At 35.0% G+C, this 25,203-nt stretch overlaps 2 protein-coding genes across 2 annotated transcripts in view; one reads left to right on the top strand and one right to left on the bottom strand.

Annotated features, from left to right (window-relative positions):
• SEPTIN7 (septin 7) overlaps nucleotides 1–25,203 on the top strand; it is a 105,187-nt gene that overhangs the window by 55,730 nt on the left and 24,254 nt on the right. Inside the window, exons 3-6 of the mRNA XM_045389008.2 lie at nucleotides 7,129–7,235; nucleotides 16,287–16,387; nucleotides 17,251–17,385; nucleotides 23,525–23,642. Of these exons, the coding sequence (XP_045244943.1) occupies nucleotides 7,129–7,235; nucleotides 16,287–16,387; nucleotides 17,251–17,385; nucleotides 23,525–23,642 (461 nt within the window). The remainder of the gene's footprint in view (nucleotides 1–7,128; nucleotides 7,236–16,286; nucleotides 16,388–17,250; nucleotides 17,386–23,524; nucleotides 23,643–25,203) is intronic.
• LOC141409973 (putative uncharacterized protein PRO1854) lies at nucleotides 19,226–21,598 on the bottom strand. The gene is made up of 3 exons (XM_074036506.1): nucleotides 21,517–21,598; nucleotides 19,415–19,487; nucleotides 19,226–19,367 (listed from the first exon to the last, which is right to left on the bottom strand). The coding sequence occupies exons 1-3, from the start codon at nucleotides 21,596–21,598 to the stop codon at nucleotides 19,226–19,228; spliced, it is 297 nt and encodes a 98-aa protein (XP_073892607.1).

Genomic DNA, 25,203 nt, shown 5'->3' with positions numbered 1-25,203 from the left:
TACCTGTGTGCAAGACTTTGTGTGGATCTAAGTTTTTAACTTAGCTGGGTAAACATCAAGAAGGACAATTGGATCACTGCCTTGTGTCCTTACTGCTCTTAAAGATCGGATTCTGTTCTTAAATACCAGATCTTTTCAGCTTTTTACTTCTTAGAATGGAGTGGCAACTTCCAAGCTCCTTATGTACAGAACCAGAAAAAGCAGACTGAGTTCTCAACTACTTTTTGGTACCCATTTTTTCTGCCTCCTTACCCTGAATGAAACTTGGCTCTTTGAGGATAATTTACCCCTATTGCATATAACTCAAGGAGGAGCTTTTGTTTCACCTTATGAGCCTCAAGGTGGGAGATGGTCTTGGTTACTTATTTCTCATCCAGGTTTGTGTTAAAACCTCTGTTTCTTTGGAATCTTCCAATTTATAAGGAAATAGAAATCACTTGAGTTCAGAATAAATTGTTCTAAAAATTAAATATAAAGTTCTCAGTTATAGGAAAAAATAATTAAGGCCTCTTTGATTTGGCTTTTCTAATTGAATTCGATTCTAGGGGAAGAAGTGTTTTGATTTTCCTGCTTCCTTGATTCTAAGATAAGATCTACTCTGAAACATAATCAAATTTGATTTGAGGGAGGTAAATAGTACAGTCAATTACATTTTGTTTATGAGACATTTGTTTTTAGAAATATTGGGGGGGCAAAATTGTATCTTAGAATTGAGGAAATTGAACAGTTCTCAATCTGTTATGAAAGGTTTACTTTGCCCAGAGCCAACTTAAAAAGAAAACTACAACTAACATAGAAATAACTCAAGAATAAATGTGTAGTTGAGAACTAGAGAAACACGTTACACAGGAGCAATGTTGAATTGGAATCAGAAATTATCTTTCTCTTGGCCAAATGATACCCTTTATTGTTTACAGTGTTTACTTTGATAGAGATCACCCAGTTAGTGTAGTTATGGTTCACATTATAACAGGAAACCTAATCATTTATCTTTAAATTGCAGTTTTCCCACACATTTGATAAGTTTTTAAACTTTCATAACCGTGGATAAAGTTTCTTGAAATACAAAACATCTTGGTTTTAATGCCACTTGGGAATTGAATTAGAAAGCTTTGGTCCATAATTTCAGTGTAAGTAGTCTAGGAATTGATGGAAGTTAATTTATTTATATCTCCCCTGATATGTTAAATATCTCATAGCTGAGTTCAGGGTATACAGTGTATTACTTCACATAGTCAATGTTAAGAATTTAAAAGATAAAGAAAAAAATCCAATGGGAAAAAGTATTATCTTAACTGAAAGTATAACTAGGTATTTGCTAATTTTTAAAGAGTATTAAAAAAGCAGAAAGTATTTAGAAATTTGACAGTAGAGAGTAGTATGAGGTGTACATACTGTTGAGAATAAAGGGAGAAACCTTCATCACTGTTTCCAAAAAGCAAAGTTACTCAAAAAAGGTGGGGGGGGGTGGCAAATAGTCCAGTCCTTAATTAGGAAAGCCATGAGCCACTTTTATTTCTTTTTTTTGAGACAGAGTCTTGCTCTGTCACCCAGGCTGGAGTGCAGTGGTGCCATCTCGGCTCACTGCAGCCTCCGCCTCCTGGTTTACGCAATTCTCTTGCTTCAGCCTCCTGAATAGCTGGGATTACAGGCATGTGCCACCACGACAGGGTAATTTTTTTGTATTTTTAGTAGAGACAGGGTTTTGCCATGTTGCCCAGGCCTGTCTTGAACTCCTAAGCCAAAGTGATCCCTCCGCCTCGGCCTCTCAAAATTCTGAGGTTATAGGCCTTAGACACCACACCCAGCCCCCACTTTTATTTCTGATTTTAGTAATTTGAGTCTCTCTCTTTTATTCTCAATCTAGTTTATGGGTTGTCAATTGTGTTTATTCTTTTGAAGAACTAACAATTGGTTTTGCTGATTTCTATTCTTTTTTTGGGACGGAGTCTAGCTCTGTTGCCAGGCTGGAGTGCAGTAGCGCGATCTCGGCTCACTGCAACCTCCGCCTCCCGAGTTCAAGCAGTTGTCCTACCCAAGCCTCCTGAGTAGCTGGGATTACAGGTACGCCCTGCCACGCCCAGCTAATTTTTGTATTTTTAGTAGAGACGTGGTTTCACCATGTTGGCCAGGATGGTCTCAGTCTCCTGACCTCATGATCTGCCCGCCTCAGCCTCCCAAAGTACTGGGATTACAGGCATGAGCCACCACGCCTGGCCGATTTCTATTCTTTTGTTTATTTATTTATTTGAAACAGAGTTTCGCTCTTCTTGCCCAGGCTGGAGTGCCATGGCACTATCTCGGCTCACTGCACCCTCTGCCTCCTGGGTTCAAGCGATTCTTCTGTCTCAGCCTCCCGAGTAGCTGGGACTACAGGCATGCGCCACTAAATCCGGCCCAGTTTTGTATTTTTAGTAGAGATGGGGTTTCACCATGTTGGTCAGGCTGGTCTTGAACTCTTGACCTCAGGTGATCCACCCGCCTCGGCCTCCCAAAATGCTGGGATTACAGGCGTGAGCCACCATGCCCGGCCCAATTTCTATTCTTAAAATCTGTTTTATTTATCTCTGCTCTCATTTTTATTTTTTTCTTGTTTTTGCTTGCTTTTAGTTTAGTTTGCTCTTCTTTTTCTAATTCGTTATGGTGTAAACATAGGTTGTTGTTTAAAATCTTCATTTTTATGTAAATGTTTACAACTATAAATTTCCTTCTTAGCACTGCTTTTTCTGCATTCCATAAGTTTTGGCATGTTGGGTTTTTATTTTTATTTTGTCTCAGGGTATATTTTAATTTCCCTCGTGAAATCTTCTTTGATCCATTGATTGATAAGAATGTGTTGTTTGATTTCCAAATATTTGTTAGTTTTCCTAGTTTCCTTCCATTACTGATTTTTAGTTTCATTTGATTATGATGGGAAAAAAATACTTTGCTTGATTTCAATTCTTTAAAATTTGTTAAGACTTGTTTCTTTTAGTCATTGCTGAAAAATGTTTTACATGCCCTTGAGAGAAATGTGTAGACCACTGTTGTTGGATGCAGTGTTTTGTCTGTGTTAGCTTCAATTGCTTTACAGTTTTGTTTGTATCCTCTATTTCCTTGTTTATTTTCTGTCTAGTTGTCCTGTCCATTATTGAAACTGGAGTATTGAAGTCTCCAACTATTATTATAGAACTGTCTGTTTCTCCCTTTAATTCTGCCAGTGTTTGCTTCACATAATTTAAAGTTCGGATGTTTGCTGTATATATATGTTTTTAATTGTTACATCATCTTGGCAAAGTGACCCATTTATCAACATTTAAAGTCCTTCTTTGTCTTTGATAATAGTTTTTGACTTGAGACTATTTTGTCTAATATTAGTATGGCTTCTCTACCTTTCTGGTTACTATTTGCATGAATTATCTTTTTCTAACCTTTTCTTTGAACCTATGTGTTTTCTTAGATCTACAATGTGTCTTTTATAGATACGCAGTTGAGTCATGTCATTTTATTTATTATGACACTCTGTGCCTTTAATTGGGGGAGTTTAATCAATTTACCTATAAATACTAATAAGGAAGAACTAACTTTTGCCATTTTGTTTTCTGTATGTCTTTTAGCTGTTTTGTCCTTCATTTCTTCCATTACTGCCTTTGTTTGTGTTTACTTGATTTTTTGTAGTGACACAATTTGATTCCCTTCTCTCTTTTTTTTCTTTTTGGTATATTTTATAGAAATTTTCTTTGGTTATTATAGGGATAATATATAATATCCTAAAGTTTTTACAATCTAATTTTTTGTACCAGTTTAACTTAAATCACGTTGAACAACTACACTTCCATTGCTCTGTCCCTCTCATGTTATTGATGTTGGAAGTTACAGTATTATACTTGATGTACCTATTAACACAGATTCATGATTTTTTAATGCATTTGCCTTTAAAAACTCATAGAAAATATAAGGTGAACTTGCAAACCAAAATTCTAATAATACTGGTCTTTATATTTGCTCTTGCATTTACCTTTACGGGATCTTTATATCTTTATATTGCTTTGAGTTACTGTCTAGAGTCTTTTTATTTCAACCTGAAGGACTACCTTCAGTATTTCTTGTAATATATGTGTAGTGATAATGAACCTCCCTCAGGTTTTGTTTATTGGGGAATGTCTTTATTTCTCCCTCATTTATAATGGTCACTTTTGCCAGATACAGAATTTGCATTTGACAGTTATTTTCTTGTAGCACTTTAAATGTATCGTTGCACTCCCTTCAGGCCTCCAAGGTTTCTGCCAGAAGGTTGGCTTATAGTCTTATTTGAGGATTCTAACTATGCAGTGAGTCGCTTCTCTTTTGCCACTTTCAAGATTCTGTCTTGGCTTTTGACAGTTTGATTGTAATTGTGTTGATATTGGTTGTGAGTTTTTCTTATTTGGAGTTTGTTGAGATCCTTGGATTTGTAGATTCATCGGTTTCATCACCTTTGGGGAGTTTTTTCCTTCATGTAATCTCTGTGTTCATTTCTCTTCCTCTGAAACATCCATTGGGTATATATTGGTCCAGTTGTTTTGTTTCATAATTTCTTGGGCTCTGTTTACTTTTCATCTTTTTTCTTTCTGCTCAGATTTGATAATTTCAATTGTCTTCAGGTTTACTGAGTTTTTTCTTTTGCCTACTCAGTTCTGCTATTGAACCCATATAGTGACATTTTCAATTCAATTATTGTATTTTTCAGCTCCACAATTTGTTTTTATAATTCCTCTTTATTGATATTCTCATTTTGCTTATTATTTTCCTGATTTCCATTCATTTTGGTTCATTTTTTTCTTTAGCTCTTTGGGCATAGTTAAGACAGCTACTTTCAAGTCTGTATAATAAGTCTAATATCTGTATTTCTTCAGGAATAGTTTCTGGAAATTTTTGTTCCTTTGGGCCATATTTTCCTATACCTTGTTGCATGCCTTGTGATGTTTTTTGAAAACTGAGTATTTGAAAGAGTCACCTCTCTCAGTTGCACACTGGCTATGTACTACTGGGGCATTTCTCTGCTGATGAGTTGAGCATGCCCTTAACCTAGTGATCACCCCAAGATGAAAGCTTAAGATCTTCTTTTCTGAGCATTTGTATTGCCTAGGCCTGTGGGTCGCTTTCTCATTTCCTCCTGTATACATGGCTGCTTTTGAATGTCTTAATTTCCTGAAGAGTCTCACCTGCATGCTCAGATGGTCTATTATATCTACCCACTGTAATCTTATGCCCCAAATATCTGTTGTGTCCTCTTGCAGCTTTCATGAGTGGTGTGCATTGCTTCTCTCTCCAAATGAGGTTCCGGTTAGGCAAAACAGGAATCAGTTCTTCTGGCAGACCAGAGAGGTTAAAATGTTACAAGTTAGGTCTGCACTCTTCCCGCCCATTTGAAGGGAATGAATTGGGAATTGGTTTGCTGCCTTCTTGAGACCCAGATAAACTGCAGAAGGGGTGGGACAAGATCACAGAAAAATGTCACAAAAGTTTTGCATATTTTTTTTCCTTAATTGGGCATTTGCTTCGTCGCTATAGACTTTTGACTGTTTTTCACAGGTCCTGTAAGGTTAATTCTACGAGGTTTTGGTTGTTTTTGGTGTTTCTGTGAGGAAATGAGGCTTTGAGCTTTTTAATTTGCCGTTTTGCTGATGCCACTCAGTAATGCTTTTTAAATTATGAATATAATAGAATCATATTGAAGGAAGTTTACAGCACCCCGAAGTATAACAAACTAAGAAAAATCATCTACATTGTACTATCCCCAGAGTAGCCACTATTTACATTTTGGTGCGTTACCTTCAGACTTATTTTTCTTCCTCTCTCTTTTCCCTTTGTCCTGTGTCGTCTTGTTCCCCGACTCCTCACCACAAATAAAAAGGGTAAAAAAACTAAAAAAATCTCTAAACATAATTTATTGAGTACAGTGTTAATCTTTTAATGAGCATACTTTTTAATTTCCCAAAACATTATTGTATATACTAAAATTTTCATTTGTATTTCCAAAAGGAAATATTGTAGATATTTCTGATACCATCCAAATGCTTGGGTTTTATTCTAGTCTTTCTGCTTTCAAGTATAAGAGTTAAGAAAGAATTGGGTGTGGCCAACCCATGTTACTTTCCTGTGACTTAGACATTTTTGGCATTTTTACATCTAGTAAAAAGTGGCATGCTTTCAGTCAAAGGGTAAGCCCAGACCATGTGGAAAGGATCTTATCTCTTTTGAGAGCTGATATAAAAAGAATTCCTCCTAGACATATATTGTGACATCAGTTACTTAGGCTAAACATGCCTATTATTCTAAGTGAATTATTAACAATACATACTTTAACTCTATGCCATGTTAATTATCGCAATATGGTTTATAATTTATTTTAACCTTAGGTTATATATACCTTGAAGCCATTTATATTTTGGTATACTTGTAATAGTTACTATACACTAGACTATGTATATTAGACTAGAGATGGAGAGTCAAAAAAGAGTACGTGATCAGAGTACAAATCATGCCCTAGCTTCCTTCATGTCTACCTCCTACCTTGAGTAGAAGCAGTATAAAAAATAATTACCTAGGATTTTTTTGGATTCTGGTTTGGGAGAAGTAGTACCCTTATATTTAGACTGATGGGTGGCTAAATTAGAAAGTATTTTTTGTGATTTAGAATTTTATGTGGAGATGCTCATTGTGATTAATTATTCTTTGTATTAGCAGATTTTTGCTTTTTATGGCTGCATGATTTCTTGTTTTGGTCATTCATTATTGTCTATTAGTAAAGAAAAACTTTATTTCACTCAAGCAGCAATGTATAATCCAACTTGGATTTTTTAATAATGACTTTTTTCTTTGGGAATACATTACTGTTAAAAATGTAGATTATTAGATACATTACTTTTAATGAATATAAGTTGTATAATTAGAAGACTGAAAAGAATCCCTGGAAGCATGAGTCTAATTTGATAGTTAAGAAACTGAGGACAAGATACTTATTCTTTGTAGCATATTTTCTAATGTCATTTCATTGTTTCACCAAGAAGTACTTGCATAAAGCAAGTTCAATTATAGCATCTGTTGAATATTTAAGGTTGGGTAAAGTGGGTGAATTTAACAGATATTTTCCCTTATTTCTTTTAGGTGAATCTGGATTGGGAAAGTCGACGTTAATCAACTCATTATTCCTCACAGATTTGTATTCTCCAGAGTATCCAGGTCCTTCTCATAGAATTAAAAAGACTGTACAGGTATGGATATTAGTATTGTTAATTGATGATAAGCTGGAATAATATTAATACAAAGCACATATCGTAACTTTTATGATGCTTCCTTAGAAGTAAGATACAAATTTGCCCTTATTCAGTGTAAGATAGTATATATGACTTCATAAAATTTTTTAAAAAGTACAGTTAATCAGAAGAATTATCTTGACTAGAACTTTCCAAATTTGTCCCGAGGACTCTCCTAGAGATGACATTGTGACATAGTAACCAATTCCCCTGGAGTTGTGCTATCTAGTATGGTAGTCATTTGCCACATGTTTAAATCAATTAAAATTAGTTAAATTAAAAATGCAGTTTTTCATTTGCTCCAGATACATTTCAGGTGCTTAACAGCTCATGTGGCAAGTGGCTGCCATTTTTTTGCGGCACATATATGAAGATTTTCATCATTGCAGAAAATTGCATTGGATAGTGTAGAGAAAACATGATTTATAGAAAAGCTTTTGTTATTTAAATACAGTGTTCTATATTAGTCAATGGCATAATACCATATCATAGTTGAATGGCAATAGCAATTCTGTAAGACTCCCAAGGTATATGTGATCTAATTTACTGCTTCTCAGTATTTGCTATGCATTCCAATCCTGGATATCCTGTTAAATTTAGTTCTTCTAGTAGGTCTGAGATGGGCTGCAATTTCTGCATTTCTAACAAGATCACAGGTGATGCTGATCCTGCTGGATGGTAGATCACACTTTATAGAGCAAGGGGCTGGATTCTAGATATGCACTTTTTATTAAATATTACAGCAACCTGTAGCCATGTGTGGCTATTAATCTTTGAAATGTGGGTAGTCTAAATTGTGATGTTCTGCAAATATAAAATATACCACAGATGTCTAACACTGAGCATGGAAAAAAAATCTCAATAATTTTTTATATTGATTGTATACTACAGTGATAATATTTTGGATGTATAAATAAAATAATCAATTTTATTTAACCTTTTTCATATTTTAAAAGTGGCTACTAAGAAAATTATAAATTATGATTGACATGGTATTTTTTTTTTTTATTTAACCTTTTTCCTATTTTAAAAGTGGCTACTTAAGAAAATTATAAATTATGTGATTGACATGGTGTTTTTGTTTGGCAGTACTGCTCTAAACTGTTGATTAAAAATATTGTTGTTGAGCTCTGCTTATGTGATATATAGGACACGAGCAGAGAGGAGGCAAGTGAACATTTCTGGCTGGAGTCAGCTTCATTGAGGCAGTGATGCTTTTAGCTGAATTCAAAGAAGTGGTAGTGATGATCCCAGTGCACAGGATGGAAGGACAGTCTATATATTCTGGGCAGTAACTCATATGTATCAAACTACAAGATGCAGTTTAGTAACTAGATCCCAAAGGAATAATTTTGTGAAGTGAATTTCTTATTTCTCCTTTTCGATGTTTCTATTTTAGGATTTTGTTGTGTTTTGTTTTGTTTTGGTAACCTTCATAGGGCTTGAGATTTAAAATTACCTGCAAAATTATGCTCTAAAAACTTGATCCTGCATGCTTGTTTGTCATAAATATTGGAAATTTTAATCCTAAGCAAGAAAACGAACTTTGAACTTTCTTAATTTGGGTATCTATTATGAATACCTTAATTTAGGTATTTATGAATTTAGAGATGCAAGGTAAAACTAACCACTACCCAAATTAATATGCAGTTCATTTCCAGAACCCTAGTTTCTTCCGTGTGCTCACTCTCATTCAGTATTACACCCCACAAAGATAAACACCTTAACTGACTGCTTTCTCCGTAGATAAATTTGCCTGTTCTTGAACGTTATATACATATACTTTTTTGTATCTGTTTTCTTTCAGTGAAGATTATGTCTGTATTATTTACTCATGTTGGGTGTAGTTCTTTTTCATCATAGTATGATACTCCATTGTGTGAATTTATCAGTATATCCTTTATTGTTTATTTTAGATAAGCCTTTGGGTTTTCAGTTTTTTACTAATAGGAACATTCTTGTGTATGTTTTGGTAGACTTAGGCGCTCATTGCTGTTGTGTGTGCATAAAGATATAAAGGTATTTGAGTTTATTTTCTTTGATTTCTAGTGAGGTTGAACATGTCTTTTGTACTCATTAACTGTTCACATTTCATTAAAGTGTTTTGATAATCTTAATATTTTCTGTCATTTTCTTACTGATTTATAGGAGTTTTAAAAATCTAATAATCCCCTACATTTTAGATATTGCAGACATTTTCTCGCCAGGCAAGCATCTGTTAAAGATGTGACATGCCCTCAATTTATTAGAATTCTTACATTGGCCTAGCTTCAGAATAAATTGTCTAAACTTATTTTACCTTCCTTTAAAATAACACTTCAAAAATATCCTCTTCTGTTGTGAATATCTTCCCACAAACTCTCTTTATCTTGAAAACAAAGGGGTAATGGAGGTGAGAATATCTCTAGGAGGATTTTTAAGACAGAGGCATGTGTACCACTGTTAAATATCTTTTCTTTACCAAAAAGAAGACCTGTAACATTTGAGAACCAGATTGATCCTTACTAGAATCCTGTAGAAGTCCTCTTTCCTGACTGAACCATGGAGGTGTATTCCTTTGTGTACTGGGAACCAGTTGAAGATCATCTAAGCTCTTTTGCCCATTACTCAGGAAAGAACATGCCATTATTACAGGGTCAGAGTCGTTCAAGAAGCCTGAATGTAGTTAGAAAATTAGAATGTAATCTTTTTAATAGTTGGCTGGCTCCTTACCAAGCCGAGTAGTCTAGCAGATGATCTGCCGTTGGAAGCTCGTAAACACTCACAGTAGAGGGGAGTGATCACCAGTATTTTATCTCAGTCCAGACATATTAGTCTGGTAAACATACAGTCCTGATTTTCAAAATACAAATGTTTATAAAAATGGGGAGAAAAACACTCTCCTGTTATGTAGCTGAATAAGGAGCAAGATTTTAATAAAGACCACGATCTCATATTCTCATCCCTGGGCGTTATCTGTTTATAAGAGACTTGTATCTTAAAGGAGATATTTATTCACATTCACAGTCTTGGAAGGAATGGGAAGCTGTGTACACTGAGCAGAGAGCTGATTTTTAGCCTCCTGTGTGTAAAATAGTGGTTCTGATTCAAGTGAAGTTTTCAGTATTAATAGAAGCTCATTAAGATTAATTCTTAACCTCTTATCTTGGACGTCAGAACCCTGAGTTATATCTGTGCATTTCCAGATGCAAGCTGACACCAGTCCTGGAATTCTTTATACCAGTGCTTCTCAAACTTGAGCGCACATCACAGTCACGTGGAAGGCTTGTTCAAACACAGATTGCTGAGTCCCTTTCTTCATGGTTTGCTGTATAGCAGGTTTGAGGCAGGGCACAAGTAATTTGTATTTGTTTAGTTCTCAGAATGTATTACTGCCAGTCTAGGTACTGCATTTTGAGAACCACTGCTCTACTGCAAACTGGTTTTATCCTGTGCCTGTCAGGGTGAAAGGAGGAAAGGGAAGTGCTTTGCCTTAGTTCTTTCAGAATGTTTCAAATGGAATGGAATGGTACCATATTACCTCCATTTTTTACTTACATATATATTTTTCTGAAAGATTAATGAAAATGAAGTAAAATAAAAAAATTGAACATGTGATAAGTTCTACTTCATGTTTCAGTCTCAAATATAGATACCCAGATTAACAAAATTTTTTGGAAATATATTGCTTACAATGTTGTATGTATACTAACAATTAAGCTTTATTTTATAATTTTGTTGCATTTGAAAATTTTTATATTTATTTATTTTTGAGATGGAGTCCTGCTCTTTCGTCCAGCTGGAGTGCAGTGGTGCAGTCTTGGTTCACTACAACCTCCACCTCTGAAGTTCAAGTGTTTCTCCTGTCTCAGCCTCCTGAGTACCTGGGATTACAGGCGTGTGCCACCATGCCTGGCTAATTTTTGTATTTTTAGTAGAGATGGGGTTTTACCATGTTGACCAGGCTGGTCTCGAACTCCTGACCTCAAGTGATCTGCCCGCCTCGACTTTCCAAAGTGCTGGGATTATAGACGTGAGCCACTATGCCTGGCCTGCATTTGAAAATTTTAAAATCATACTTTATGTCAGTGAAAGGGTATCATCTGTCCTTTCTTGGGAAGAAATTATCCTTTTTTCTGAGATGAAAGTCCATTTTAATTTTTTCTTAATGCATTCTATTAAGATAATTCTTTTGTGCAATGACACTGTTTAGATTTTTTGAAGTTCTTAGTTGGAAACTTTATGCTGTTCCCCTTTGAAACTTTTTATTGGTCCATGAAGTGTTGTTGTTTTTATTTTTCTTTCGAGATGGAGTCTTGCCCTGTCGCCCAGGCTGGAGTGCTGTGGTGTGATCTCAGCTTACTGCAACCTCCACTTCTGAGCTCAAGCAGTTTTCCTGTCTTAGCCTCCTGGGTGTCTGGATTTACAGGCGCGCGCTACACCCAGCTAATTTTTGTATTTTTAGTAGAGATGGGGTTTCACCATGTTGGCCAGGCTGGTCTCGAACTCTGGACCTCAACTGATCCTTCCACCTCAGCCTCCCAAAGCACTGGGATTACACGTGTGAGCCACCGCGCCCAGCTGGCCCCTGAAGTTTTGTAAATCACTATTTTAGATGAAGTGGTTGCAAAAGTTTTGAAAGTGAGAAAAGATGAAAGCAGTACGTACATCTCTAGGATAACATACTTGATAGACTCCTTGAAAAATTTTCACAGAGCCCAATCAGGAAACTTTCCTGTTGACATTTGGTCCAGTTTTGATAGATTTTGAGCCATTCACATAACATATTTGAATGCTTGTCTTATACTAAGTTTTGGGGCTACAATGATGATAAAACAAAAAGTTCTCAAAGATCTCACAATTGTGGGAAAAATATGGACAAACAATTATGACTTAGTGAGAAAGATGCTTTTGTAAGGTGCTGTAGAGGTGACCTTGGCAAGGTAAATTTAAATGAAGTGGTAGCAAGATGGCAGTGGGTTGAGAAGTGAGTAGTAAGTGAGTCAGTGAGGATGGGTGATGGCTATTAAGGAAGGGATGAAAAGGAGTGCCTAGGAGTGTGAGTATAGAGGACTCAGTGGTTTGATGATTTCCAAAAGAGACCTGAGAATGCTTATATCCTGTGGCAAGTCGTTCTCTAAGAAATGAGAGATTGAAGATAGAGGGGAAATAGTGTAAACAGTTGTCAAGATGAATCTGAAATGGAAATTAATCAGTTCCCTATAATAGATTGAGAAATCGCTTTAGGAAAAAGATATATTTCACACACACTGTACCATAAGGTACACTGCTGATTCATACAGACTGGGAATGGTCTCATTTTTAAGTGGAGATGTGAGGTACTGCACTGAGCATTGTGACAGACGTGGGCTTGGGAAGAGCTTTACTGGGAAATGGGAGAGGCATAAGACTAAGGAGCATATAAGAGGAATATTAGCAGGGAAATTCTTGTTGAGGTTGAAGGTCATGAATTTTATGGTGTAGGAATAGAAAGATGGGTTAATCCAGAATGGGATTTGAGTTGGAAAGGGAAAGAAAGAAAGGTTTTGGGAAGGAGGTTGATAATAGAAAATGAGAGGGTCAAGGGATTTGAGGTCTCACTGTAAGGAGACAGGGATATAAGAGATGAAGAGGTTCAGAATAGAAGGCCAAATTAGAATTTTGGGATCAACTTTCTTCTCAATAAAGTAGTTCTGGGTCTTGATGAGATGGAAGTATTCTTTAGGGATAACTGTTCTACTATTGGTCACTTCCTCTTTCACTTTCTTGTGGAACACGATTAAGATGATATTTGTCTTTTGAGTCAATAAATAAGCAAAATAGCTTTTGTGTTTGAGCTAAGTGGAGTATCTCAGGCCATTCAAATCTCTTCAGAGTTTTGGCTATAATGCTACCTCTTGAGCAAGTGTAGGTAGAGGTAAGCTCTTGACAGAGAATTTTAACTCTCTCTTCAAAATGTTATGTTCTTAATTAAGTAACATTTTTTATTTACCTTAATAAGTGGCATGTAAACATTAAGTTAGAAAAGATTAGTTTATATGAAGCTGTATAGTAAACATTGTTTGACTTTTTTTCCTCAGATTGTAAAACTGAAAACTCAGTATACTGGAACTCTTGTATACTGTATACACTCAGTATTAGAAAATGAGTACCTTGGATTTCTGGAATCTCGAATGCCAAAAGAGGTCTCAGTAGATTAATTGTACATAGATGATACGTAGACGATAGCTTTAGTTTTATTTATTTTTCAGGGAAAAACAGTTGAAAATGCCCTCGATTCATTCTTTTGGTACTAAATTATGCAGCTAATCTTAGAGAACCCTGAGTGATGCCATAAAATATGTTGATGTGACCTGCTTAAGGAAAGTGCATGGGAAAGTGACCATTTGGAGTAGATTTGTTAAGAAAAGTTTGAAATTCTTGGACTTGAACTAATTCGTTTTCCATGGATCCCATGAGAATACTTGTAATACCAGATGATAGGATACAGTTGGATCCTGTGAATGGCACTAGTTTACAGTGATGTTTTCTGGATCTTTTCCATATGTCACTGACTTCTTTGTATTTGACCATGTATGGATACACAGAATTTCGTAGGCCAGAGAAGAAAAGAAGCTTTATAAACATTCCTTAAAGTGTATAAAATACAAATCTTCATTTGTCTTAGCAAGTCAGTAAGTTGTTGAACTGATTTTTTTTTAAACAGGGAAATATCTTAAAATTTAAGCTGTTAAGTTAAAATGTGTAGTTGGTATACAGCATATTACTGAAGGTAGAATGGGCTTCGTTTGGTAATAAAGGAACCAGAAATAGTTTGAAGTAAAATTGGAGATGATTCATGTAGATTAACTATATTGCTGTATCACTTTCTAGTATATAGTACTATGTTATTTAAAGGAGTAAGTAGGTAAAGGACTGGTATGATTACTTTGGATATTTCTGCTTCAGCCACAGTTATCATGAATAAATGATCTGTCTTTATAAAGGAGATGGAGGTGAATTCAAGATATTGAGATGTTATATTTGACTGGGTTGTCCTTTGACTAGAAGATCACCAGATAAAATGTAAACCTCTTAAACCAGATGAGATGATACCATTAAAAATGTTTTTTGGCCCAGCACTTTGGGAGGCTGAAATGGGAAGATCGCTTGAACCCAGGAGTGAGGCTGCAGTAAGCTGTGATCTGCCATGCCCTCCAGCCTGAGCAACAGAATGAGACCCTGACTAAAAAAGAAAAATTTTTTTCCTTTGGTTCCCATGATCTCACACTGATGAATCTGATTGTTTTCTCTGAGTTAGTTTGCCTCCCTCATGTTATTAGGGTAACCTGATAATAGACATGTTATCTTAGTTATGTGGTATGTAACAGTGATCTCCTAAATGATGTGCATCAGTCATTGATACTGAGGATGATCAGAAAATACTACAACTCTTATTGATGTTTACTTTTGTAATCTACAGAAAAATGATAATACATATTAATACTTAATATTCAGATTGCCAATAGTATATATTTGGTGGGTAAATATCTTTTGGATCTGCAAAATTTTCACTGATAGTTTATATCAGGATCAAAGCAGTTTAAAGAACATTAATCTAAAAGATCAGACTTTGGCATCTCATTTCTCTAAAAGATAAGTCATGCATGTCCACATTTCAGGCAATTTTTTTCAGTTTTAGTAAGTTTTATCCCTGATAATAACAGAAAACTCTTGATTGCTGTAGACCTCTGCTGTGTATTCGGTAGTCACTAGCCACATGTGGCTATTTAATTCAAAGTAAATAAAATTAAATATCAGATCCTCATTTGCACTAGTCAGATTTCAAGGACTAAGTAGCCACATGGACAAGTGGAAGGTGGTGTTCAGTTGCTGTTCACAATAGTTGATACCCCAGAATTTGGAGATGCAGTGTGGATACACAATTCCATCATCTCAGAAAGTGTTACTGGATTGTGAGGCCGCAGACTTTTCTTGCTCAGCAATCTTAGTCTCCACATGTTAGTCTCTTCATGCATCAGGTAGCATCTATAAAACATGCCAAAAGGAAATAGGCTATCTCTAAAAGTGTCCCAAACTTTTTGTCTTGTAAATTAGCTTATCAGCATACTTGGAGCCTCTAGCCTTAATAAGGACTTGATATAAATGTGTATCAGGAGAAAGCCTATCTTTTTCTGGAGGAATTACTCCTTTTTCATTTGAATCCGTGTTTGCTTTATCTTGGGCTCCTGAAAACTGATACTTTGCATTTAACAGCAGCATATGCTCAGGATGAATGATAATACATCTTCTGATACAGAGCTTGAGGTTACAGAGTATCTTAAATTGTTCCAGGAACTGTTGTTATCATTTAAGTCCAATAGTAAGGTTTCACCCTACCAGAATACACTTTTTTTTTTTTTAAACTGTCTGGACTTTTGCTGATTACATTGTCCAGAATGTGGAGTATCACATTTGAGAAGAGGATTGGCTCCTAGCCATAACATAGATACAAGGGTAACTACATTCATGCTGAGAAAGATTAAGGAATGATAGTAAGTTCATTTGAGTGAGTGGTTGGGGCCAAACATGATAGAGAATAGTCCAGGAACACATTTACTGTAAATGGTAGATTAGATGATGTTCTCTGATTAATTATGTTTGAACTCTGTGAATTACTAAATCACTCAAACTGCTTATTTGTATTATTAGATGCACATTTAAGTTTATATAAGCATTACATATCTTTAGTGGTGATCACTATTTTATCAGTTCCTCTGTCTTTCTTTCTACCAAGTATGAGTCGTAAACCCAGTGTGAATTTGCCAAGAGATTGGCATACTATTTGTATATATGCTTTTCTTTCGAATAATGTGGATTTCCAATGCCCACCATCATTGATTCTGAATAAAATGTGGGAGTACGTAGATTCGGTCTTTCTAACAGTTTCCCAGTTGGTTTTGATAAACTTGAACGTCCCTACCGTCACCCCTTGTAGGAAATCACTGGTGTAATGTATGATATTAACATCTTCACCAATTACTCTTATAGGTGGAACAATCTAAAGTTTTAATCAAAGAAGGTGGTGTTCAGTTGCTGCTCACAATAGTTGATACCCCAGGATTTGGAGATGCAGTGGATAATAGTAATTGGTAAGAAGGGTTTGTCCTCACAACTTTGCAGTACATTTGGTTAAACTTTTTCTTCTTAACATTTTAAAACTTCTCATCTTAGCAAAGGTCACCAAACTTCAAGTGACATGACTTGGGTTTGTATACCAACTTTGCCACTTATCTGACAAAGTTGTTGAACTTCTTTGAACCCATTTACTTTTCTATAAAATGGAAATAATACCTATCATAAAATTGTTTTTAAGACATATTATAAAATAACATAGCTAAATAGAAGAATTCTCATTATTGTAAGAAATTTAAAACTGTTTGCTTTAATTTTATCCATTTGTATAAATTCTATCTCAATCCTAATTTAAACCTGATATTTAGACCTTCAGTTTTTCTGTAAGTCCTAAGTGAAGAAAACAACTATGAAATTTTAGTCTGAAGTGCTTATCTTAGTATTTTATAAATAATACTTTTATTTTTGTTTGAATTCACATTGTTTTTGAGGTAATTTTCTGTCAACTCTTAAAACTCATAAGTTCATCATGAAGTTTTTTTATTATTTAAAGTAATCTCATTTGAAATTTAAAACTGAATATAATTGTTTTCATATTATGAAGTGTGTTATTAATACACTTATTAGTGCAAAAATATGCTAATAATTTAGCTGTGTTTTGACAATAAATAGTTTATTTTCTTTCACTTGGAAAGTTTTAAAATAATAAAGATTTATTCAACATAATTTATATTTTTGAATCTTTATATGGAATAACTTGACATACCTTCTACTGGTAAATTCATTTTGCCCATTTGAAAATACTGATTATTGTCCTTTAACAGTCATCCGTTAATTCATATGTAGAATTGCAACTTGTTTGTTTATTTGCATTCTATAGCTGGCAGCCTGTTATCGACTACATTGATAGTAAATTTGAGGACTACTTAAATGCAGAATCACGAGTGAACAGACGTCAGATGCCTGATAACAGGGTGCAATGTTGTTTATACTTCATCGCTCCTTCAGGACATGGGTCAGTACCTTGATACTTCTAATTCCTTTTTTGTTGTTGTTGCTTACTGTTACCTTTATGTGCATATTTTAGTAATCTTTAAGTTTGTGAAGTACATACAACTATACCCATTATGAAGTACTAAATTTCATGTAGAAATGTCTTAGTTGAAAGCCTTTTTAAATCCTATATAAGCTAACAGTGATTTTACTCCTTAGTTTTTCATTCATAAGGATTTTCCCTTCTTCATGGAAATAAAGTATTGCCATCATGGTTTGAGGTCTCAATGTGGCAAATTTAGCTTTCATGTTAACCACTCTGCTACTCATTGAACTACCAATAAAGAGAAGCAGCCATACCGGTTAGATATATTCAGAATAAATCCAAAGATGCTATTTATTATATGTCTCATAAGAGATGGTTATCAAAAACACTTGCATGCCAGTGTTTCCTTGTGCCATTTCTTTCTACAATAAATCTATTTGGCTTCTGTTTCACTTTAACTGTCATAGACATGTTGTTTAGGTATCATATTGTTATTACTAAGCTTTTATTAGGATTTAAGACCTAAGAATCTAGACTTTAACCTGATCTGATTGTTCTGTTTGTTATAGTTAGCCTGTACTCCCTTTTTTTGTTCTTTGTAATTCCCCTGTCGTTTTCAGTACATATATGTGTCGTTGACAACTGCACATTTTTCCAGTTATTCTTCCTCAGTCTTTTCCTTTGGATAAGTAACTCAGCATGTATAATTTGGCCATCTGATGATTGTAACTCCACCATCTCTCCACCAAAAGAACTGTAGTAGCATCAGGCTAAATAGCATTAAGTTGTCTAACAGTCACGTTACAGTAGTGTAAACCAATTCCTTCAAGTATACCTTTCTCTTCTATTTTTGACTTCTTGTTCTCTTTTATTTTTTTAAAGATAGGTCAGTGCCCATTATCACTCTCAATGGATAAGGGAGCCTTAATTACATACTTATATTTTTGCACTGTCAGATTGCAGTGGGGTAAAAATGTTTCTTCTTTTATGTCTAATATTCTTTTACAGTGTTCTCAGTTTACATATTTAAATCACTAAACTGACTCTTTGACTTAGGCTCAAAAAAAGTAATCTCAAAAGTACAATACACTGTATAACCTTTTATGAGTATTTGTGTAGCTACTTGAATTTATATTTTTAAATCATTCTCGTTTAACTTGTCAGGGCCTCTTCATGTAAGCCAGCAGAGTGAAATCTTAACTTGCAGTTAAGTCAATAAAATTTGTCAGCTTATAACCAATTTTATTATTTTAGATCTTCTGGACTCTGTCCAAGTTGAGTAATTCTCATGAAATTACATTCCTCCCATCCCCTTGGGGAAAATTTTATTTCTTAAAATTGCATGGGAAATGAGAGTTTTTTAAAAAGAATACATTTTTATATTCAAGTGATATGTAGTAGCTTTGTGCCGTTTCTTGTCACAAGGAGTAAGATGTTTAAAATTGCTGTTTCCTATATATAAAAATATACCTTTGAACAATTTCTCAGTTTATTTTTAGAAATGGAGCAAAGTTTTGCCCATTGGTACATGATATTGTGGATTAAGTGAAGGAATATGGCACGGAATTTTATGTATAGAGTTCCAGATATCCTGCTCACTACAGACTGAAATTCCATGCACTCTAATAGATGAATCAGAGCCTTTCCATCTTGTCTGGGTAGTCCCTAGGTTCCCTTTTTAGAGGGATTTGTTTTTACAGTAATTATAAATGGGTCCAACAGTGTACTTTCAGTGCCTCCTACCTCCCTCTACCAAGTATGAACTGCATGCATGGCTAATTTGTGATTTCAGCTATTATTGCCTCATGTGCATTGTTCAGTATTTTGTAATTGTTATTAAAATAAAAAACTGACTTGGAACATGAATTTTAAAATGGTGTTTTATCCTTCTAGCTTTGATTACCACTTTTAGAAAAATTGGTGTCATCCAGTGAGTTTTATACAGAAGGATTTTTTCTCTTACACATACATACATAAATACATACATACATACATACATAAATACATACATACATACATACATACATACATACAAAAAAATTTGTCATTTGCCCTGTACTTGTTTATTATGCTGTAGACTTTGAGATTAAATAGTCTTTTCTCTTTAGTATGGGCTTATATTCTAGAAATGATAAAGGATTTTCTATTGCTTAAAAACAAGATTTGAAAACTAAATTTGTTGGTGAAGACACCAGCCAATATAAAACTAAATGGACAGAGGAAAAAATTCAACCAGAATGTAATATACATGTGAACTAAATGTTTTCTGTTGCTGACATTTTGTAGGCTTCTGAAATTTAATGGGACTTTTACAAGGTTTACCTTTTTTCCTAAAGTTTAATTTTTAAACTGACTTAAATGTTCTTTGACCCTTTGGTTATATTTAAGAAGTTGACTTCCCTAATTTCCTCGTCATGTTTATTTTTAAATATCTTTCTCTCTGAAAGTTGGGATATTATAATAAATATTCAGCAAGCATTGTTTTGTGTTTAAATACAAAATCTTTTTATGTGGATTTTAATACTTTATATTAAATGCCCTTAAGATTTATTACAATTTTAGATTAACTGAACTCTGCTTTTTTGTCACTGGATTAATAAGCAGGCTTGTATCTGACATAATAGCTTAGTAAGGTTGTGGCAATTTAAATTTGTCATGAGTATAAATTGAAAAACCATAACAATTTAGAAATCTGAGATTGAATATTTCATGGCATTTATATTTAGTGTTTTATGTAATGATTAATGAAAATAAGCAAAACTTAAATTTTTTAAAAAAATGGATAGGTTCAGGCCAGATACAGTGGCTTATGCCTGTAATCCCAGCACTTTGGGGACCAAGGCAGTAGGATTGCTTGAGGCCACAGACTAGGCAACATGGTGAGATCCCATCTCTACAAAAAATTAAAAAATCTGTTGGGGCTGGGCACAGTGACTCACGCCTGTAATCCTAGCACTTTGAGAGGCTGAGGCAGGTGGATCACCTGAGGTCAGGAGTTCAAGACCAGCCTGGCCAACATGGCGAAACCTCGTCTCTACTAAAAATGCAAAAATTAGCCGGGCTTGGTGGTGGATGCCTGTAATCCCAGCTACTTAGGAGGCTGAGGCAGGAGAATTGCTTGAACCTGGGACGCAGAGGTTGCAGTGAGCCAAGATTGTGCCACTGTACTCCAGACTGGGCAATAAGAATGAAACTAAAAAGCAAACAAACAAACAAAAAATTAGTTGGGCATGGGGGTGCACTCCTTTAGTCCTAGCTACTCAGGAGTCAAAGTGGAAGTGAGGCTCTGGTGAGCTATGACTGCACCACTGCACTCCAGCCTGGGTGACAGAGCAAGACCCTGTCAAAAACATAAATAAAAATGGATAGGTTCTTTTAGTTAACACTAGTGAGGCAAGAACACAGTTTACAGATCATATAAACAGTGTTATTCCATCTACACACTTTTTTCATTGTGCTCCCTATTCTCTGAATGCCAGTGTCAATTTTCAGGGGATTTAAGACAAGGAGAATTAGAATAGGAGGCAGCTATCTTAATTCTCCATGTTTGCTTTCTCCCCCTCACTGTCTCTGTTTTTCTGCCTCTCAGCCCTTACTACCACAGGAAAGTATATACAGTAATCTTTGTTAGTAAAAGGACTGGACTATCTTATTAGTCTTAGGGCCCTAATCCCCCCAATTTTAATATATATGTTTCTCTTTCTTCATTTTAAAATGTCAGTCAATTCAATTATTAGTCAATATTAGTTTATAAAATTATTAACAGAATGAGACCTTTATTTCATTTTTTTCTCATGTTTTTATAAAAGTTAAGGAATAGTACTTTAGAATGGTAGTCCTTTGCAAAATATTTCTAGTATCTTCATTTATTCTTGTGAAACATTGAATTTTAGTCCACGGTATATTCTAGATTTGAGGACTTTGGTTTGCATTTAGAATTACTAAAGGACATAAGGAAAATCACAGCAGCTTACTTTTTTTGTCAACAAATATTTGGGCACCTTCTCGAGTGTTAGATACCCTGCTGGGTGCTGAGGATACAGATGAATTGAGGTAAGGCCCTTACTGTAGAGGGTATTTCAGTGAGAAGACAGGAGAAACAAATACCGATGCTCCTCGACTTGGGACAGGGTAACATAAACCCATCATAAGTTGAAGATACGTTTAATACACCTTGCCTACTAAACATTATAGAGTAGCCTACATTTGGGCAAAATCTAACATAAAACCTATTTTGTAATAATGTGTTGAATATCTCATGTAATTTATTGAATACTGTACTGACAGTGAAAAAAACAATGGTTGTATGGTTTCTATTCTATGTGTATTGCTTGCACACGATCAGAAAGTTGAAAAATTGTTAAGTGGAACCGTAGTGAGGAACCATCTGTATGTAGGCAGGCAGTTACTGTACAGCATATTAAGTGTTGTGACCACATAGAAATATGCCTAGTCTTAGGTTAGAGAAGGATTCCCAGTGGAAATTGGATTGTAAGCCAGTGTCCTAAAGGATGAATAGGAATTAGCGAGGCCAAGGAGAAGAAGGATGAGAATGGAGGGTGTTCCAGCCAAGGTAGTAGCCTGCGGCCAGATGTCAAAGTATGGTGCTTTCAAGGAATTGTAAGAAATTCAAAAAGGCTGGCTCATTGGAAGTAGGAGGCAAAAGAAAGGCCAGGCATGCTAAGAGTTGAGGTTAGCTTGAGAGTCTATGTCTTCATAAGCTTTGTAGGCCGTTCTAGTTAAGGAATCTGGCCTTTAATAAGATTTTTGGTCAGGTCATAACTCAATAAGATTTGGATTTAGAAAGACCACTCTGACTTCAGTATGGATGGTTTGTAGTATAGTTATTCATTCCAAAGGTCTTGGTGGCCTAAAGTAATGGAAATGGAGATATACATACGTACATACATATATACATACATATACACGCACACACATACACATGTCTATACACATACTATATATATGGGAATAGGATTAGAGGAGGGGAGGAATCCTAGGTTTCACACTTGAGTAATTGGGAAGATTGTAGTGCCATTCACTGAGATAGGAAGCATAGAAGAGGGAAAATGGGGTTTCAGATGAGCTTTTGATTTTAAGGAGCCCATGGAACACCCAGGTATCATATCCACTGGGTAAACACAAATCTGGAACTTAACAGTGAGATATGAGCTGTATATGAAGATTTGGAAGTCAGTTGACCAATTGAAGATAATTGAAATCTATTGTAGTCATAATAATTGTACTGAATGTAGAGTAAGAAGAGAAAGCCTGGTATGAAATTCTAAAGAATGTACCTCTTAAGGGACTAGCTTACTAAGAGGATCCTGAAAAGTATCGTAAGGAAGAAGAGGAGCTTGTGAGAGAATAAGTAATGGTAAGCACCATGATAGAAGTATTTAGTCATCTTCTTGAAAGTATGGAGGCAAACTGGAGGTAGCAGCCAGATTGTAATGAATAAAAGGGATGTTGAAGATTATCTTGTGAGCATCTTGTCAGAGAAAGATAGCTGGTAGCAAGAACTGAATGTGGAGTTGAAAGAGGGCTACCATTTTTCATTTTTAAAAAATCCTCCAGCTTGGGCAACCTGGTGAGACCTTGCGTCTACAAAAAATACAAAAATTAGTCAGGCATGGTGGTGTGCACCTGTAGTCCCAGCTACTCAGGAGGCTGAGGTGGGAGGATCTCCTGAGCCTGGGAGGTGGGTTACAGTGAGCTGAGATTATACCACACTGCACTCCACCCAGAGCAACAGCGTGAGACCCCGTCTTAAAAAATTAAATAAAAAAATAAAATTTTAAAACCTTGTAAATTTTGAGTAATAAATATAGAGATAATTCTAGGACATTCTATTAGGAGCCTTTCTGGTTTTTCCAATTCCTCTTTAGGGCCAAAACCCTGTGACCAGGGTTCAAGGGCAGGAGTCAAAGCCTTAGCCACTCCAATGCTTCTTGAAGTCCTGTTCTACCTAACTTTTGCTGGCCTAATACATCTTCAGAGTGTTTCTGATAAGTAAGTAAAGTAGTTACATTGTATTTAACTAGCACTGGGGATGTGAAGAATCTTGTTCTCCCAAACTGATGAATTCAGTCATATTAAATACTGTGTATTTCAGACTTAAACCATTGGATATTGAGTTTATGAAGCGTTTGCATGAAAAAGTGAATATCATCCCACTTATTGCCAAAGCAGACACACTCACACCAGAGGAATGCCAACAGTTTAAAAAACAGGTGAGCAGGATGGGTTAACCCAGGTTTCTTATACCATTCTCATAATTTGCAGTTTTTACTATTTTTAGTATAATGTATTGCAATCCATTCCTCTTACTGCTTTACTGTATTGTCATTTATACTGTATTAAAAATAACTCTTGAATCTTCTGCCTTTGTCAGTTTTTAAATATGACTGTTTTAAGTGTTCTTTAATAATACCCCCACACAGACAATTTCTCCCCATACTCTTTAGAATTATTCTTTCCTCTCCCTTCCCCTCCCCTCTCCTCCCCTCCCCTCGAATTATTTTTTTAGAATGAATTCCCAGGAAGAGGATTATTCTTTCAAAGGCTATGATTGTTTTTTATGGGTCTTTATCTCCCCACTCCCCATTTTGTCATGGTGCTTTCCCAATAAAACAAATTTGTTTTCTAAAGTCTACATCTGGTTCACTGTGACTTTGCCAGCATTGTTATTTTTACTTTGAAAACTTTTTTGGAATGAAGTGGTACCTAATCATTTCTTTGTCTTTTCCTTTTACTTTCCAGAAAGGCTGAACATTTTAAAAACAAAGCTGTTTTTTCCCCCTTTTTGTAAACATCTGTTCAAATCCTTTGTCTTTTTGACCAGTAGTACCTGGTATTACCCGTATTTATTGATATGGGTTCTTTTTATTCTGAGTATTTAGTTCTCTCTCATTTTCACAATATTTTTTCTGTTTTCTCTTTTGCTGCTTATATCCTAATTTTGTTTTCAGTGCACTTTATGGGATATTTATAGTTTGTTATTGTTCAAACCTATGACCCTAAGATTAAGAGTCTCATGCTGTATAAGCTAGCTGGAAGACCACTAAACTGTTTTTCTAGACTCATGTCTAGTTGTCTCAATAATACTGAGTTACACAGTCACACATATTTCTAATTTGTGTCTTGTTCATTATATATTACATTTTATGAAATATAGGGTCAATTCTGGAACCTTTCTCTATTGCAGTAGTCTTTATTTTTGGCCAGTAGTATATTGTTTAAACCACAGCACTTTGTATAACATTTAAAAATAGATTGTAATTATCTCTGTTGTCCATATAGTCCTACTGTAACAGAATATTTTGTTTTTCACCTTTTTCAATATGAATTTCAGAATACCTTGAAACCTGTTATAAAAAGCCTGTTAAAATTTACTTTGAAGTTGTGCTAAATTCATACTAATTTTCAGAAAGTTTTAGTACATTGTTTTTACTGTATCTAGTATTTTTCTGTTTTACACTTACCCATTCCCATTTTTATTTTGTAATGTGCTGTTTCTAAGTTTCAAATACTAGTATATAATGCATTTCTCTTCGTTTATTATGTATTTCTATTTGGATTTTTACTGATAAAAAAGATGAATATGAAGTGACCTCTTCTTTCAAATTGGTCACATTCTGGTGGTTGTACTGAGGTCATTTTAATATACAACCTCTGACTAAAACCATTGCTTTTAGTGCTAGCTACTATTATTCGTTTTTCTCTTCATCATGTATTTGCAATTCCTCGTTTATTCTTTTTTTTTTAATTTAGGTACATACCCTAATTGTAAAA

This window comes from Macaca fascicularis, chromosome 3 (genome assembly GCF_037993035.2).
Source record: "Macaca fascicularis isolate 582-1 chromosome 3, T2T-MFA8v1.1".
Classification (NCBI taxonomy): domain Eukaryota; kingdom Metazoa; phylum Chordata; class Mammalia; order Primates; family Cercopithecidae; genus Macaca; species Macaca fascicularis.
This window is presented reverse-complemented; position numbering and strand designations above follow the sequence as displayed.